Below are 15,163 nucleotides of genomic sequence, written 5' to 3'. Positions count from 1 at the left end.
AGGGTTCACTGTCAATCTAGTACGATTTCAGCTTCAGATCCTTAACTAATTACATCTGCAAAAACTACTTTCAAAGAAAGTCACATTCTAAGGTTCTGTGTGGACGCTGATTCTGGGGGGCAGTGGACAAACGCTATTCAAACCATTGCACAAGCACAGGGTGCATACAGAGATACGTGCATAGTTTATCAGAGGAATTAAATGCAGATTCCCTGGGCCCACTCAGCACTGCTGACTTGGAATTTTGAGGGTGCGCTTCTGGATTATCTTTGCCACGTATCCAGGTAAAAGTGAGGGTCCTGCCATCCATCTTTCTGGGCCACTCTGCCTGGTTCCCTGGGATTTGGCCTAAGACCTAGTGTGATGTTCAACAACAGCCATCGTCCTGAGGTTGGGGGTTGGGTGGGGACCTTGTCCAGGGCACCAGCTGTCCTTCCTGTGAGCTTCCTTGGGACATAGAGCAGGGGTGCTGTCTGCCACACACATCATGGGGTTCTGAAAAGGCCCTCTTGTTTTGGAGCAGGAGGCCAAGGACTGTCACTTGGGGAAGCAGAGAACGTGTGGTTCTCTTGTGGGACTGCTCTGGGGTACCCTGTCTATACTGGGTTTGGTTACCCAGCCGCACCCAACACATCCAACTGAGGGAGAGGAAGCAGCCCTTGCCTGCTTCGGTATAATGCCTGCATTCATTCTCTGGGACTTTGCCATGGATTTCTCTGCAACTGCGGGTAAGAGCTCTCCAAGGACCAGCCAGCTGACTCCTGCATGTGGTGGGTGTTGAGAAAGACAGAGGTCCCTGGGGCAGGCCAGTTGGAATCAGCTTTGAGCCGTGAGTCACTGCTGACGTCTGTCCTGGGCAGAACTGCCTCCTCAGAAGCCTCCTGAGGTTTGTGGGGCCGAGAGGGGAGGACACACTAGGGCTCCCTTGGGGCCCAGAGTCTGCCTCTGGGACCAATTCTTCCTCAGAGGCCAGGGGCCAGGTCCAAAGCAGCCTGCTGAGGCTTCTGTGGAGGCAGGGTCTCAGGGCACTAGCAGCTGTTGGGAGTTTGGGCAGGGCCTGGAAAGAGCTGGAAGGAAAAGTGCCAGGTAGCTCTCAGGGACAGGAAAGACAGCTGTGGCTTTCAGACTTCTCTTCAGTCCATTTTTCCCTCTCCTCACTTCAGTGCCTCCCTGCCACAGCTAAGGCATTTCCAAGGAACGTGGGTCCCCCAAAAGTGCAACTTGAAACCACTGACTTAAGAGTTTCCTGGAGCCCAAGTTTTCTGAGATACACACCCCTTTGCAAATCCAGTAGAAGCTTTGGGCATCACACTTGAATTATTCCCATATCAGGGCTCCTAAGAGTCTTGGAAAGCCCATCCATTAAGCCCAGGATTGAACGTTTTTCTGGAGACTTTCCTGATGCTCAATTTTATGAAGAGCATCCTAGCGGCCATGTGTTACCATGGCAACAAGACTCTTGCTGGTCAGGCCACCAAGACATCTGGTCCACATTCTGTGCCCAGGGGCTTTCTGTCACCACTATGAGGTAGGAAGGGGGATGCTTGCGCCACCGTAACTGGTCCATGTTAATCCCCAACTACCAATCCCAAAGCTTGATGATGAGCTCTTGTACATTTGTGTCCACAGCACGTGTTCCTACCCACCCCTAGAGGTTAAGTGTTTGAATCTAAAAAAACACCTTTTTGCCTCTGCTCCATGCCTCATCTAAGCTCCAAAAAATACCTGAGTCCAAAATGTGTCTCTCCTTGAACAGTATGAGTGTTAGACTCTGTGGGTTGCCAGAGACCCCCAAATCCAACACAAAGTGCCTCAAGCAAAAACGGGGATTTACTGGTCCATGTAATTGGTCCAAGAATGATAGTGGCTTCAGGGATAGCTGGATCTAGGCGCTTAAATTATATCCCTCTTTTCTCTTGATTTGGTTCTTCTCCACATTCACTTCACTCTCTTTCTCCACGTGGCCCATACCCTGGCAAGTGGACAATCTCAGCAAAGTGTTTTTCCCCAAATTCTAGCAGAAGTTCCAGGGTGGGCTCTAGAGAGCCAACTGGGACAGGGGACTACCTCCGACCCCTATATGCATGCTATCTGGGACTTGATGGGATGGTACCAGAATGGGGGAGAGGTAGCACCCTAAAGGCAATGGTAGGGAGGCTCACAGCTTTGGCTCTCAGAGTCCTGCTTTCACTGGGCATTCTGATTACCACCGGGAGGTGTCTGGATGCAAGAAACTGCAAGTTCTGAAGGCTACTTCTGGTTGGTGAAGAACACTCAGCCCCTGTGTAGGGCAGGCTGGACATGCCAAGGAGTTAACCCCCAGGAGAAGCCCCCATCCCACAATGAGAGCGTGCTGGCCAACACACACCCCACCAGAGACACAACCTCAAGATGTTGTCTGTATTCTCCTGGCTGCCCACAGTGGGGAGCTGCTCACGAATGCACTGTGTACTGGCTGCCTTTCCTTCCCTACCTCACTTCTCTGTTCCCCACCAGGGCTTCTTGTGGTCACCTCCCAAAGAAACTACTTGCCCTCACCTCTTTATCTCAGGTTCACGGGCTGGGAGGGATCCAGGTGAAGACAGGGCACCGGGTGTTGGGCAGGCATGACAGAACCCCTATACAAACAGGGAGGGTGAACGTAGCCTCTTTGCTGAACCAGGGACCCCTCCAGCATGCCATGATGGACCCTCTTCAGCTCCCTCTGGCCTGAAATCCAACAAGCCCATGTACAGCACTGTACTCTCCCAGCTCAGCTGCCAGCCCAACCAAGGACACAGAGAGACACCCTCTGCAGAGGTCAGAGCTTCCAGGTCATGGGTTTCTACAGCCCGTTGCCTCAGAACCTCTGAAGGTGCTCCCTGTAGATTCCCAGAACCCTACCCCTGAGATTTTGACTCAATGGCTCTGGGACAGGATGTGGACATCTACAATCATACAACATTCCCGGGGAAAACACTCTGACCTGTCGCTGGGCTCGGGAACTGTGTCTCAGGAACATGCCGACGTGATTAAAAGATGCTTGGGAACTTCTCCAAGCTCTTGTCAGTACTTCCTACCCCTGAACAGTGGGAGCAAAATATCCAAGCAGCCCAGGGACAAGTTGTGCCCTGGAAAAGAGCGAAACACAGAAAAAGACTTCCAGGTGGTGTTGAAACATAAGGTCCCCAGAGGAACATGTGAACTTGGTTGTTTCCATTTCTGGAAGGAGGACTTACAATGTGAAGAATTTGCCTAGTTCCTTAGATGAGCAGCCGCCCTCAGTTCCTGGATATGCTATGAGCTCCACTCCTCCCTTCCCTCCAACCTGGGTCACAAGCCCAGAAAAGGGGCTGAATTAGGAGGTAGAAATGACAGCTGCCTGGCCGTGGGTAGTGTGATGGTTCACTAGGTGTAGGATCAACTATGCCTAGGGATATCGACAACCTGGCCTCTGGCTCCCACTGCAGGACCAAAACACAGCATCCTGGAGGAAGTATCACAGGCTGGTTCAGCGGGTCTCAACTTCAGACACGCAGACCCACAGACACATTCCTGCGGGAACTTGGAGTCTGGGAAATTGGCCTGTGATATTTTACTTCTCGGAACCGAATTCTTCCTTTCTGAAGTGAAACTAGACCAGCAGAACAGTAGATGGACTGCAGGATGGGCTTGATTAGCCTCCTGGACCCAGGTCTCTTTGCAGCTCCTCTCACTAGGGGGTGGAGTCTGTCTCGGGGGTGGAATCTGGGTGTTTTTGGACCAGCTCACAGAACACGGTGGAAATGAGGTCATGTCAGTTCTGAGCCGAAGCTTCAAAAAACCTTGTGTGCTTCTCTTCCTCCTGGGGGACAAGGCACCACGTGGAGCTATGTCATCAGCTGTGGCCATCCCAGACCAGCCCCCAGTGGGCCCATCAGCTGTGGCAGACATACCAGTGAGCCCAGCTGAGATCACCGTCCCCAGCCCCCATCAACAGAATCACATAGTCGACCCTAGAATCATGAAAAATAATTGCTTTTCAAAAGAAGCAGTAACTGCTTGTTGTTTTAAACCACCAAGTTTTGGACTGGTTACACAGGACTAGCTAGCTACCAGTTATACCGTGTCTTAGCCTGCTCAAGCTTTGACTAATACCATACACTGGGCAGCTTACAAATAACAGACGTCTATTTCCCAAAGTTCTGGAGGCTGGAATCCAAGATCAAGGTGCCGGCAAATTCAGTTCTTGGTGAGGGCTCCCATCTTGGCTTGTGGACAGCTGCCAGCTTTGCACATGGCCTCTTCTCTGTGCTTGTGTGGAGATAGTGCCCTCCCGTCTCTTCTTGTAAGAGCGCTAATCCCATCCTGAGGAGACCACTGTTGTGACCTCATCAAAAACTAATTAAACCAAAGGCCCGACCTCCTAATACTACCACATGGGTTGGGGGGAAGAAGAGGGTTTGGGCTTCAACACAGGAATCATTGTACACTCAGTTCATAATGTACGTGAGTCTCTTTAATATCTGCTGGGAGCTACAGGACCTCCCTCAGCTCTCATCCCCAAAGATCTGCTGAGCACAGGGTAATACCCATTCGTCTGGGCGGTCGGGGGGAACTGCCAGGTACTTTCTGAAGACCCTCCACGGCCAGGGGTTCCAAACTCAGATACTCACGGGGCTGGCAGGCCACAGACTGCCAGGGGCTGCGATGACCTGGAGAAGGCAGGCCCACAGAGGGACCAGGAATTCTCATCTCTGACAAGTCGTTGCCCTGGAGGGGTGTTGGTAGGGGCTGCAGGCTTGCCCTCTTTTAAAAAGAAATCAGAGGGGTGCCTGGGTGGCTCAGTGGGTTAAAGCCTCTGCCTTCGGCTCAGGTCATGATCTCAGGGTCCTGGGATCAAGCCCCACATCGGGCCCTCTGCTCAGCGGGGAGCCTGCCTCTCTGCCTACTTGAGATCTCTCTCTCTCTGTCAAATAAATAAATAAAATCTTTTAAAATAAATAAATAAATAAAATAAAAAGGAATCAGAATTCTTAAATTGTTTATCTCTTGACGTTTAAAGGCTGGTAACTAATTTAAAGCCTGTTAAGTCATGGTGCAGACTACACTTTTTCCTTCTTTCAAAACATGGTCCAGACCTGCCTGTCCCCCCAAGTCTTGGCATCACCTGGGAGCTTGTGAGAGACTCAGACTCTTGTACCCCATCCTGGGCCAGAATCTGCATTTTAACAAGATCTCCAGGTGACTCGTGTGCACCACAAAGTCAGACAGAAGTCCTGGATCAAACGAACAGATCAGGGAGCTGGACGTGCTCTGGGCTGCCCATTTATGACCCTGGATTCAGGTGACACAACCCCACCCTTAAGACCTAGGTACTTCCAGAAATCCACAATTCAGGCTTTAGTTGCCACCTGGGGGGCTCCTTTTATTACATCAATTTATTCAAGTGATTAAAAAAAAAAAACCCTCTCTCTGTGGCAGGGTACCAAAATAGAAAGTTTGTAAACATGATTCCATCCCCCGCCCCTTCGAAGGAGCTCCCTGTGATAGGAAGTAGAATTCTAATTGGCAAATTCTGCAATGAGGTCTGTAGAGAAGGATCCCGTGACGTGACCATCGTCTCTGTAATCCATCCCTGTCCAGGAGGGCTGGCTGGCCCCTGCCACTCAGTCACGGTGCAGTCACGGGGCGTCCCATCGCTAGCGGCCTCTGCCTCAGGAGGCCAGAGGCTCTTTGGCAGCACAGCAGGCCCTCGGGGGACAGGCCACCCAGGCAGCAGACACAGGCAGGCAGGGAAGGAGGCAGTCTCTCTCTGGGGAGCACAGTATTGCTAGGGTTGCGTGTGTCATGGCAGGCGACCAGGGGAGGGCCTGGGGCCAGGTGAGGGGCTGAGGCACAGGTGCTATCAGAAGCTTGGCTTGGCACAGGGGTGGAGAGCACCCAGAAGACCAGCGGCCTTGAGGCTTCCCTTGCAGAAACGAGGCCGTTTTGAAGTGAGCTTTCAGAGCAGGCCATGGCGGACGGCTGGAGGCGTCAGTCCTTGAAGGGGTTGTGGGCGTCACCCTGCTGTTCCTTCTCCATGGCCAGAAGCTCCCCGTTCATCTCCTGCAGTGGGTGGTAAACGTAGGCCCCATCCAGGTGCCGGCTCCGCCCTGCCCTCGAGCCAAGGAGTAAGGACACGTTCGCCACCGTGCTGATCAGCAGAAGGAAAACTAGGGCCAGGGTGAGGGCCAGCCAGGCGGTCCTGGGTGCAGAAGAGAGAGCCTCAACAGGGGGTTGTGGGGCAGTGCTGGAGGGGTTTCCCCTCCACCACAACAGAGGCAGAGTCAGGAGCCTCCAGGGAGAACACAACCACTGTTCCGGAGCAAAATGGGGCTGGCAGGGCCAGGGGGCACCCTCCAGACACACGCTCGGGGAGCAGTAGTGACAGTCCCTGTGTGTCATGCAGGCCAGCCCTGCCACATCTCCTGATAGTTAAGAGAAACCATGAAAAGAAAAAAAATTTTTTTATGTGAATGTTGCTGACTTTCAGAAGCTGCTAATAAACCTTAAATTTTTTAAATTATGCAGGGCAAATACAATACAGTTGGGGATCTCACGATGATGCCCCAAGAGGCATCAGTTTGCATCCTGTGCTCTGGGGGACGTTCCAGAAACCTCAAAGCAGAGAGAGCAGAGAGAATGGCACCCCTTCCTCCCTCCTGGGGAGCGGGTGGGGTCTTCCAACGATCCTTGTTTTCCTCCTTCATGTGAAATCTGTGGCTGAAGCCCTCCATGCAAAAGCAGACACAAGCACATTGCTGGGGGCGGGGACATGCTCGTCAGCCCCCCAGGGCTCCCCTTCCCTTGCCGGCAGCTGTCAGTGGGATCCAGGTATGCACTGGGGAGAAGGGGCTCAAAGTCTCACACCTGAGGAGCCTGAACTTAAGACCAGGGGCCAGATGCTCCCAGGAGCCACTGTCCCTGCTCTGGGAGCATTTTCAAAACATGTTTCCAAGGGGTTTTCTTCAGGTGTGGTTCTGGGCCTTCAGAGCCTCACCCCAGGCTCACTGAGTGAGGACATCCAGGAGGGACCTGGGATCTGCATTATTAATGATAAGACTGTCCTCCAGGACATTGCCAGGAGCTTTTCATTCATACCCACACCTGATTCCCACCTTCAGTGTGGGTGGGGCTGGGCCATGAGCTGAGAGCTACAAGAAAAGACGTTCTCAGAGTGGCGTCTCCAGGCCAGCAGCATTACCATCCCCTGGGATCACCCTGGAAATGCAGATTCTCAGCCTCCACCCCAGACCTACTAAAGCAGAAACTCCAGAGAAGGGACCCAGCAATCTATTTCAGCACCCCCTCCCTGAGGTTTGCACTAGCAAACAGAAAGCCCACCGCAGGGCGGTGCTCAAGAAATGGTGTGAGTTTCTCGGAGGTTGGCACTTCCTGTACCCAACATCAGGACCCGAGAAAATAAGTCGCGAGTCTTACAGGGAAAGGAGCCCCGATGCCCTGCCCCTTCGACTCCCACTGGGGTGGTGACCAGGGTCCTTCTTGCCATCTCCCAGGCCCACTTGGGAGGCTGTGAGCATGAGCTGTGACTCTCTCTATGCTTACACTGAAGAAACATCGCCTGGGTGGCTGACGTCACCTCCCAGCCTTGCCCAGTCCCTGAGCAGAGGCCATACCTCATGGAGGGAGAGAGGGGTTTCCTCCCATCCCAGCCCCAAGTCCCACCAAATCTCCTACCCGGTGAGAAGGGAGAGTTCTCCTGTTCTCGGGGTGGTCTCAGATGGCCGGAGACACTGTTTCACTGTAAGACAGCAGAGAGAGGCTGACACGCTGGGAGGGAAGGGGTGTGCCCCATTTGCCCCCTAGGAGCCTGGGAGGAGCCATACCTTGGGAGAAGATGCTGGTAAGGGCTGGTGCCTGGGCCAGGCTGCAGTTGCCAGTCTGGGGGTCACAGGGACACTGGTGCTCACACTTGCAAGGCATCTGGCAGCCTGGCCCGTGCCAGCCGAGGGGACACTCTGTGGAGAGGAGGCAGAAGTGGAGGCCTCAGTGGCAGGACCTCTCTCTGCACAGACAGGATGGGCCCCAGGTGTGTGCAGAGCTGGGCGGAAGCAGAAGTGCCCCCGGGGTTCCCCCAGGCTAGACCCTGGAGGTGCCCCTGGGTGGCACTTCCTCCCAGCTGACTTGGGGCCTGTGTAGCTTACCCTGCTCGCAGGTGTCTCCAGTGAAGCCAGGAGGACAGGTGCAGGTTCCCTGGACGGGGTCACAGGCAGCTCCATTCTGACACCTGCACTTCATGGCACAGTCTGCCCCGAAGGAGCCATTGCTACAAGCTGGCCCGGGGAAAGGGGAGTCATTTCAAAATCCAGCCCCGCCCCACCTGGGTGAGGGCCAAGAAGACTGCAAACAGATCTCAGTCACCCTAAGTGGCCCCGTAAGTTCACACATGCTTCCAGCAGAAAGTTAAGGAAAACACACTTCAAGGCAGGCCCTGACACTGAGTCTTCCTGGGGCTTCCTGTCTAGATGGACAGGTGGCCAGGGAGTCAGGAAGCAGACACAGATGTGCAGGTGGGGACAAGCGCAGTAGCAGCAGACCACTGGAGGGGGTGGGGCGGGCAGGCGTCGGGGGACAGGGCAATTGAGCTGGGGTCTGGAGGAGTGCAGCTGGGTCAGTGAGTTGGGGAAGGGCTGCGGCACCCGGCAGGTCAGGCTTAGGGCTTCATTCCTTTCACGTACTTAAAAGAAAGCCCTGAAGGATTTGAAGCTGTGGATGGCTGTGGTGGGCTGAACGGTGTCCCCCCAAAAGATACTGTGTCCTGGGGCACCTGCGTGGCTCAGTGGGTAAAGCCTCTGCTTTCGGCTCGGGTCATGATCTCAGGGTCCTGGGAATGAGCCCCAAATCGGGCTCTCTGTTCTGCAAGGAGCCTGCTTCCCCCTCTCTCTCTCTGCCCGCCTCTCTGCCTACTTGTGATCTGTCAAATAAATAAATAAAATCTTAAAAAAAAAAAAAAAGATATTGTGTCCTAATCCTCAGAATCTGTGAACATGACCTTACCTAGACACAGAGTCTTTGCAGATACAATTAAGTGAAGACCGTAGAAGATGAGGGCATCTGGATTTAGAGTGAGCCCTAAAGCCAATGACCTGGGGTCCGTGTAAGGGAATGGAAAGACAGACATGGGCAAAGACTGGAGGGATGTGGCCACAAGGCAAGGATGCCCAGAGCCACTAGGAGTTGGAAGAGGCGGGAAGGAGCCTCGCCTAGATCTCTGACAGGGAGTGAGGGCCCCGGAGACACCATGATTTTGCAGTTCTGCCCTCTGGAACTGAGACAGTGTAAGTGCTATTTCAAGCCACGCAGTTTGTGGAATTTGTTGTGGCTGCCGTGGAAAACTAATGCAGTGATTTACAGTCAGGCGAGAGCAAGAAGCAGGAGGAGGATAAAGGCAGCTGCCACGCTCACCCTCTCCCCAGGGGGCCAGGGGCACTGAGCACCTGGCCTGGCGGCTTTTACCTTCACTGCAGTTGGAGCCTGTCCATCCAGCTTCACAGCGGCAGCCAGCTGCCAAGACAAGACCAAGGAGGCCAGGTGAGGGCCCGGGCAAGGCCAGGGCAGGGAGGGCAGGGAGCCCCAGTCACAGCTGCCTCCCCGGAGATCCCACTCACTCTCTGTGCAAAGCCCGTGTAGGCTGCAGTTGGAGGGGCCACAGTCCAGCTTGTCGCAGGCCGCGCCCTGCCAGAAGTGTCCCGTGCACTGGCAGCGACCCTCCACACAGGTCCCGTGGCCGCTGCAGTCAGGTGGCTGGCAGCGGGGCTCATGCACACACACCACGGTAGACACGTGGCGTGGACAGCGCCACATGTTGTCCTGGCTGTGGGAGGCGGGTATACAGCGTGTGAAGAGGCCAAGACACTGACCATCCCCCAGTGGACCACGCCTACCCCCTACCATAGTTCCCGAGAGCTGTCTCTCTCTCCCCTGCCAGTTCTCCAGCCTTTTATAGGTTCTTCCCACCCTGACCATCTCTTCCAACCCCAGGGCCTTTACACACATTGTTCTTACTGCCTGGCAGGTTCTCCCGGCCCTGCCTCGCCACCTCTTCAACCCTCAGAGCCCAGCTGAGGTTCCATTACGCTCAAAGAGGTCTTTCCTGACCTCTAAAACCCCTTTCATTGGCATTGGGGACACTGGCACAGTATGTATAATTTGACTCTCTTCTTGGAAGCAGTGAGAGGCAGGGATCTCGGCTCTTCCTGCTCACGGCTGACTCCCCAGTGCCTGGCACGCAGTAGGTGCTCAGTCTTTGTTGAATGACACAGCTGAGGACAGGCCTGGACATAGACCTCAAGAAGGGGCCTCTGGCATGCTTACCAGTGATCTGATGGGTAACTGGCCAAGGACCCGTTGAGCACAAAGGTGGCGGAACCCCCTCCATCCAGGTTGATGGCGTTGACCACGTCCTGTTTCAGCAAGAACTCTGCCATCTCCCACAGGTTAATGCTGAAGCACAAGAGCATTAACGTTGACTGTGTCCACTGCCTTTCCTGTTTAACTGGCTTTCCTTTCCATGGTGGACAGTATCACCCCCACTGTGGCAGGCAAATTCCTAAATGGGATTTCCTCTCAAATGTCCCATCTAAATCCCTGGAAGCTGTGACTATAACAAGAGGTCACCCCCATGACTGCGTTATTTTAGACGGTTCGGCTGTCCACAGTGGGGACACTGTCTTGGATTATCTGGGGGGCCCAGCGGAATCACAAAAGCTCTTAAAAGCAGACAAAGCTCTTAAAAGCAGACCTTTCCCTGGCTGCTGGCAGAATGTGGCGTGAGAGAAACTGCAAAGGGGAAGAAGGGACTAGACGCATGTTTGCTGGCTTGAAGATGGGGTACGTAACATGCACAGGAAGGAATGTGGGCAGCCTGAAGGAGCAGAGGGTCCCATGACCAACAACCAGCAAGAAAACACAGAATGCAGTCCTACAACTATGAGGAAGCGTATTGGCCAACAAATCGAATGATCTAAGAGGATTCTTGCTCTGACACTCCAGATGACAGCCTCCCTGGCAAATGGCTTGATTTTTGGGGTACCTCCATGGGATACCTCCAACATGGAACCCAGCTGGGCCATCCAGACTTCTGACCTACAGAACTGTGACCTACCAGATGGGTGCGGTTTGTGCTTGTCTGTTACACAGCAATAGCAAACCAACACACTCTCTTCACAGAGGAAGAAACTGTGGCTCAGAGAGGTTGAGAGACTTGTCTGTGGCCACAGAGCTAGCAGGTGGCAGAGCTGGGATTTGAACAGAGGTCTTCTCCCTACTAACTTTGTATTTACTTCCCATCACCCTACCCGGGGCTCAGCAGGGCGGAGGCCCAAGTTGGAGAGAACGGAGAGGAAGTGTGTAGAGGGTGATGAGTTCCCAGAAGTGAGACAGATCTAGGAACTGTTTTGTGTGGGAAGGCAGGGGACAGGTGGATATGAACATCCCCTGTTGGGATTCTGATGACCAGCTGTCAGTGGGCTGAGGTTCCTTGAAGCAGGACTCGGCCCAGGCCTGGCGGTCCCAGTTCCTGGCACTCACCCCCGCTGCTCCGTCTGCCCATCTGCGTGGAAGAGCACCAGCTGCCCTTTCCGGTCATGTCCCACAGCTGTCCTGGCTGACATCACATTCACGAATTTGCTAAAGGAACCTAAAAGAGAAGAAGCCTGGCTGATCACCTGGCTCTCTGGGAAGCCTCCTGGGCTCTGCCTGTTATTTTTGGCCAGTCCAATGCCGTTCTCCACCTCTAGGTCTGTGCCATCCAGTTTTTCACTTAGATATGTATCATCCTGCCTGCCCTCTGCCCCGTCCCACTCACTCTCCACATAGCTGCTGGATGGCCCTTCTCGGGTGTAAATTAAGTGACATCAGCCTCCAGGGGAAAACCCTCTAAGACTTCCACTGTTCTCAGCACAAAACCCAAGGACCAACATGGCCACTCTGGCCTGCTTCTCCTTCCTCATCTCTGGGGGGCTTCCCCCTCACCATCCTGCAGCCACTTTCTGCTTTAGGGCTTCTGCACCTTCTGTTCCCTCTGGCTGGACTGTGCTTCTCCTCAGTTCTTCCTGCGATTTGCTCTTTCCAACCTAGGGCACCTCCTCAGTGAGGCCTCCCTTGACTGCTCCGTCTAAAACAGTCATTTCCACAACAGGGCCATAGCATCCCTTCCCAGCCCAGTATTCTACATCCCAGAGGTTCTCAAACTGAATTACCCAAGGGGTTTGTTAAAACACACAGGCCTGGGCCTCTCCCCCAGGGATTCGGGATTCTGAGTCACAGCTCCTGTCCTCTACCTGTCCTCTCTGCCCCAACTTCATGTTTCCTTCTTAGCACTTACCACTTCCTTTCAGCAAATTACATATCTATTTCCTTTCTTCTGTAAGGTCGCAAGAGCAGGGACCTTATTTGTCATAATCCCCACAGAGCCCCTGTATCTTGAAAAGTACTTGCTTGAAGACTTAAGAATAGCTTCCCCCACCAGCCCAGAGGTCCTGGTTCTCAACAGGACTGTGCCGCACCCCGCTGCCAAACCTGTCTCCTGCGTCTCATCACACTCAGTCGCCTGGCTTTCGTTGATGTACACACTTCCGTTGCGTATCAGCCACACGACCCCACTCAGCAGCTGCACAAATGGATTCTCGGTTTCCAGCACCTCCTCTTCAGACAGGTACCTGGACACAGAAAAGGCGTGCGATTCTCTCACCAGGAGGGACAACTGTAGGTAGCAGGGCTCCCTCCTACCTCCCCTCCTCAGGTTGGCTGCTTGATTCCTCCTGGTGTCCCAGGAATCATGCTGTCCCGAGTGCAGCCTTTGTAAACAGTCTATGCATCCCAGTTAATACTTCATCTAATATAAACAACGATTGTCAACAGATTTCAAGTTCATCTCTGGCCTTCAACCTCCTAGGCCATCACTCTAGACAAACGACCACCTGATGCCTACTGACAACTTGTAATTGGTCTCCTTGCTTCTACTCTGGTCCCTCCAACCCAGCCCCCAGCCAGGATTAGAGCATGTTTCTATTTTTATTTTTTTAAAAGATTTTATTTTTTTATTTGAGAGAGACAGAGTGAGATCAAGGGAGAGCATGAGCAGGGATAGAGGGAGGGAGAGAAGCTGACTCCCTTGCTGAGCAGGAAGCCTGATTGAGCCTGATGGAGGGCTCGATCCCAGGACCCTGAGATCACCACCCGAGCCAAAGGCAGACAGACTCTTCACCAACTGAGCCACCCAGATGTCCCTAGAGCATTTTGAAAATATTTTATTTATTTATTTGATAGAGAGATCACAAGTAGGCAGAGAGGCAGGCAGAGACAAAGGGGAAGCAGGCTCCCTGCGGAGCAGAGACGTGGATGTGGGGCTTGATCCCAGGACCCTGAGATCCTGACCTGGGCAGAAGGCAGAGGCTTAACCCACTGAGCCACCCAGGCGTACCCCCTAGAGCATGTTTTTAAATAACCAAAGTCAGTCCTGTCATTCTCTGATACTCTGTTCCTTCCTTCAGTCACTCACACACACCAAACCCCTGTGGATCTTTGAGCCTTACACTTGCTGTTCGTTCTGACTGTAGTTCTCTTCCTCCAGTTCTGACCTTGGCTAACTTGTGATTAATCTTCAGTTCTTAACCAAGAGGTCACCTTCCCTAAAACCCACCGTCCCTAAAATCCACACTCCATTTACATTGGTTCACCCTGTTCCTTGCTTCTTTACACGCATGCAATCTCAATTTATCTTATCATTTCCCCGGCTTTTATTTATTTTTCCTAGTAACGGGAGAGTTCCCGGAAGACCAAGGCTGTCTGCTTGTTCACTGCTATATCCCCAGCGCGCAGCACACTGCCTGACACAAAGCAAGCACTCAGTGATACTGGGAGATGAACAAACACTTTAAGAAAAGTATTACCAGCCCCATTCTGCAGAACGCAAACGGACGCTCAGCTTTGTCAGGTGACTTGAACCCAGCACCACGGCTACAACCCAAATCTCAAGTCCTCTGCCCACGACAGTCACGAGGCTCCCTGCCTTCTCACCCGGTGACCAGGGTCCCGTCGCGGCGGATCCCGAACTGCGCGTTCTGCAGCCCCCCGGCGCTGCTCACCCGGCGCCCGTCGCTCACCACGTTCCCCAGGCACTCGCCCGTGCTCATGCGGAAGAAGCCGCCGTTCTGGGCGACTCTGCAGCCAGCCGCCCGCGCCGTCTCCTCCACGGTGGCGCGGCGCCTCGAAGCGCAGCCGCCGGACCCACCGGGCTCCAGCACCGAGAAGGTGCGCAGGGGCTCTGCCACCCGCGTCAGGTGGCCAGGCACCGCGCGGTCTGCGAAGTGCGAAACAAAGGTGCGCACCGATGGGCCGCGGGTGCCGGCGGTCGCCGGGGTAGGTGGCCAGCTCTCGTGATCGAGGCTTCCGGCGCGCACCCTTGAGCAGTCCCGGGCGGACCGCGCGCGCGCGCGGGAGTAGGGCAGCAGCAAGTCGTCGTCTCGGGAGGCCCTGAGGGGACAGGGCGGCCGTGAGCTCGGAGGCCTGTGTCCCGGGCGGAGTATCCCCGAACCAGGCTCACGCCTCCAGACCTTTACTCACCCCCAGTCGAGGCCGCTGGTCTCCTCCGTGAGGAAGCCGAGCAGCTCAACGAGGAAGAGAAGCCAGCGACCCATGGAGGCCGCCATGTTGGAACAGGGCCTCCGATCACGTGGGACTGCCCCACGTGACTCAAGATTTTTGGTGGTCGATTTCAACCCGGCTAGCTTAGGCTCCTTTGGATATCAGGAGCTCTTCTCCTGAAAAGTTTACAGTTTTGTGTTTGTTTTGTTTTTTGTTCCGAAGGCGCGTGACGTTGGGTTGTCGGTGGGAAAGTTTCGTGTTAATGTAATTTCAAACTTACTGGAGGTTCTAAGAGTAATGTAAAGAGCTCCCATATATCTTCTACCTATATTTACTAGTTAACTTTTGTCCCATTTAGTTTTTCATTTCAACTTCATTTGCATAGGCCACTCCCCACTACCCTCCAACCATTTGCAGCCAAGTTGCAGACTTCGGGATTCTTCACCTTGATACTTTATATAATCTTTTAGGGACAAGGACTTTTCCCTGCACAACCACAGGCTAAGTAAAAGTAAGACATTTTACATTAATAGTTTATTAACTAATCCACAGTTCA

The 15,163-nt window shown here is 53.7% G+C and overlaps 1 protein-coding gene across 2 annotated transcripts; it reads right to left on the bottom strand.

Moving 5' to 3' along the window:
- Window positions 1-5,360: 5,360 nt before the first annotated feature.
- Window positions 5,361-14,699, bottom strand: NAGPA (N-acetylglucosamine-1-phosphodiester alpha-N-acetylglucosaminidase). 2 transcript variants are annotated; one of them, XM_059415381.1, is made up of 11 exons: window positions 14,587-14,699; window positions 14,041-14,496; window positions 12,541-12,680; window positions 11,551-11,659; window positions 10,336-10,464; window positions 9,630-9,835; window positions 9,478-9,525; window positions 8,166-8,294; window positions 7,848-7,979; window positions 7,699-7,762; window positions 5,361-6,205 (listed from the first exon to the last, which is right to left on the bottom strand). In XM_059415381.1, exons 1-11 carry the CDS (start codon window positions 14,670-14,672, stop codon window positions 5,995-5,997), a joined length of 1,710 nt encoding a protein of 569 aa, XP_059271364.1. In that variant the 5' UTR covers window positions 14,673-14,699; the 3' UTR covers window positions 5,361-5,994. The 2 variants fall into 2 exon arrangements, with proteins under 2 accessions (XP_059271364.1, XP_059271365.1); XM_059415382.1 differs by lacking the exon at window positions 5,361-6,205 and adding an exon at window positions 6,212-6,428.
- Window positions 14,700-15,163: the final 464 nt, after the last annotated feature.

Source organism: Mustela nigripes, chromosome 11 (assembly GCF_022355385.1).
Source record: "Mustela nigripes isolate SB6536 chromosome 11, MUSNIG.SB6536, whole genome shotgun sequence".
NCBI lineage: Eukaryota > Metazoa > Chordata > Mammalia > Carnivora > Mustelidae > Mustela > Mustela nigripes.
The sequence above is the reverse complement of the archived record's forward strand: the minus strand, read 5'-3'. Positions and strand labels throughout refer to the sequence as shown.

Excerpts from the sequence above, each read along its gene's own strand:
- NAGPA (XM_059415381.1), bottom strand. The coding sequence starts at position 14,672 with ATGGCGGCCTCCATGGGTCGCTGGCTTCTCTTCCTCGTTGAGCTGCTC. Across the intron at positions 9,836-10,335 it reads AGTTACCCATCAGATCACTG|CCAGGACAACATGTGGCGCT; the intron begins GTAAGCATGCCA and ends CGCCTCCCACAG. Across the intron at positions 6,206-7,698 it reads GAACTCTCCCTTCTCACCGG|GACCGCCTGGCTGGCCCTCA; the intron begins GTAGGAGATTTG and ends TTCTGCACCCAG.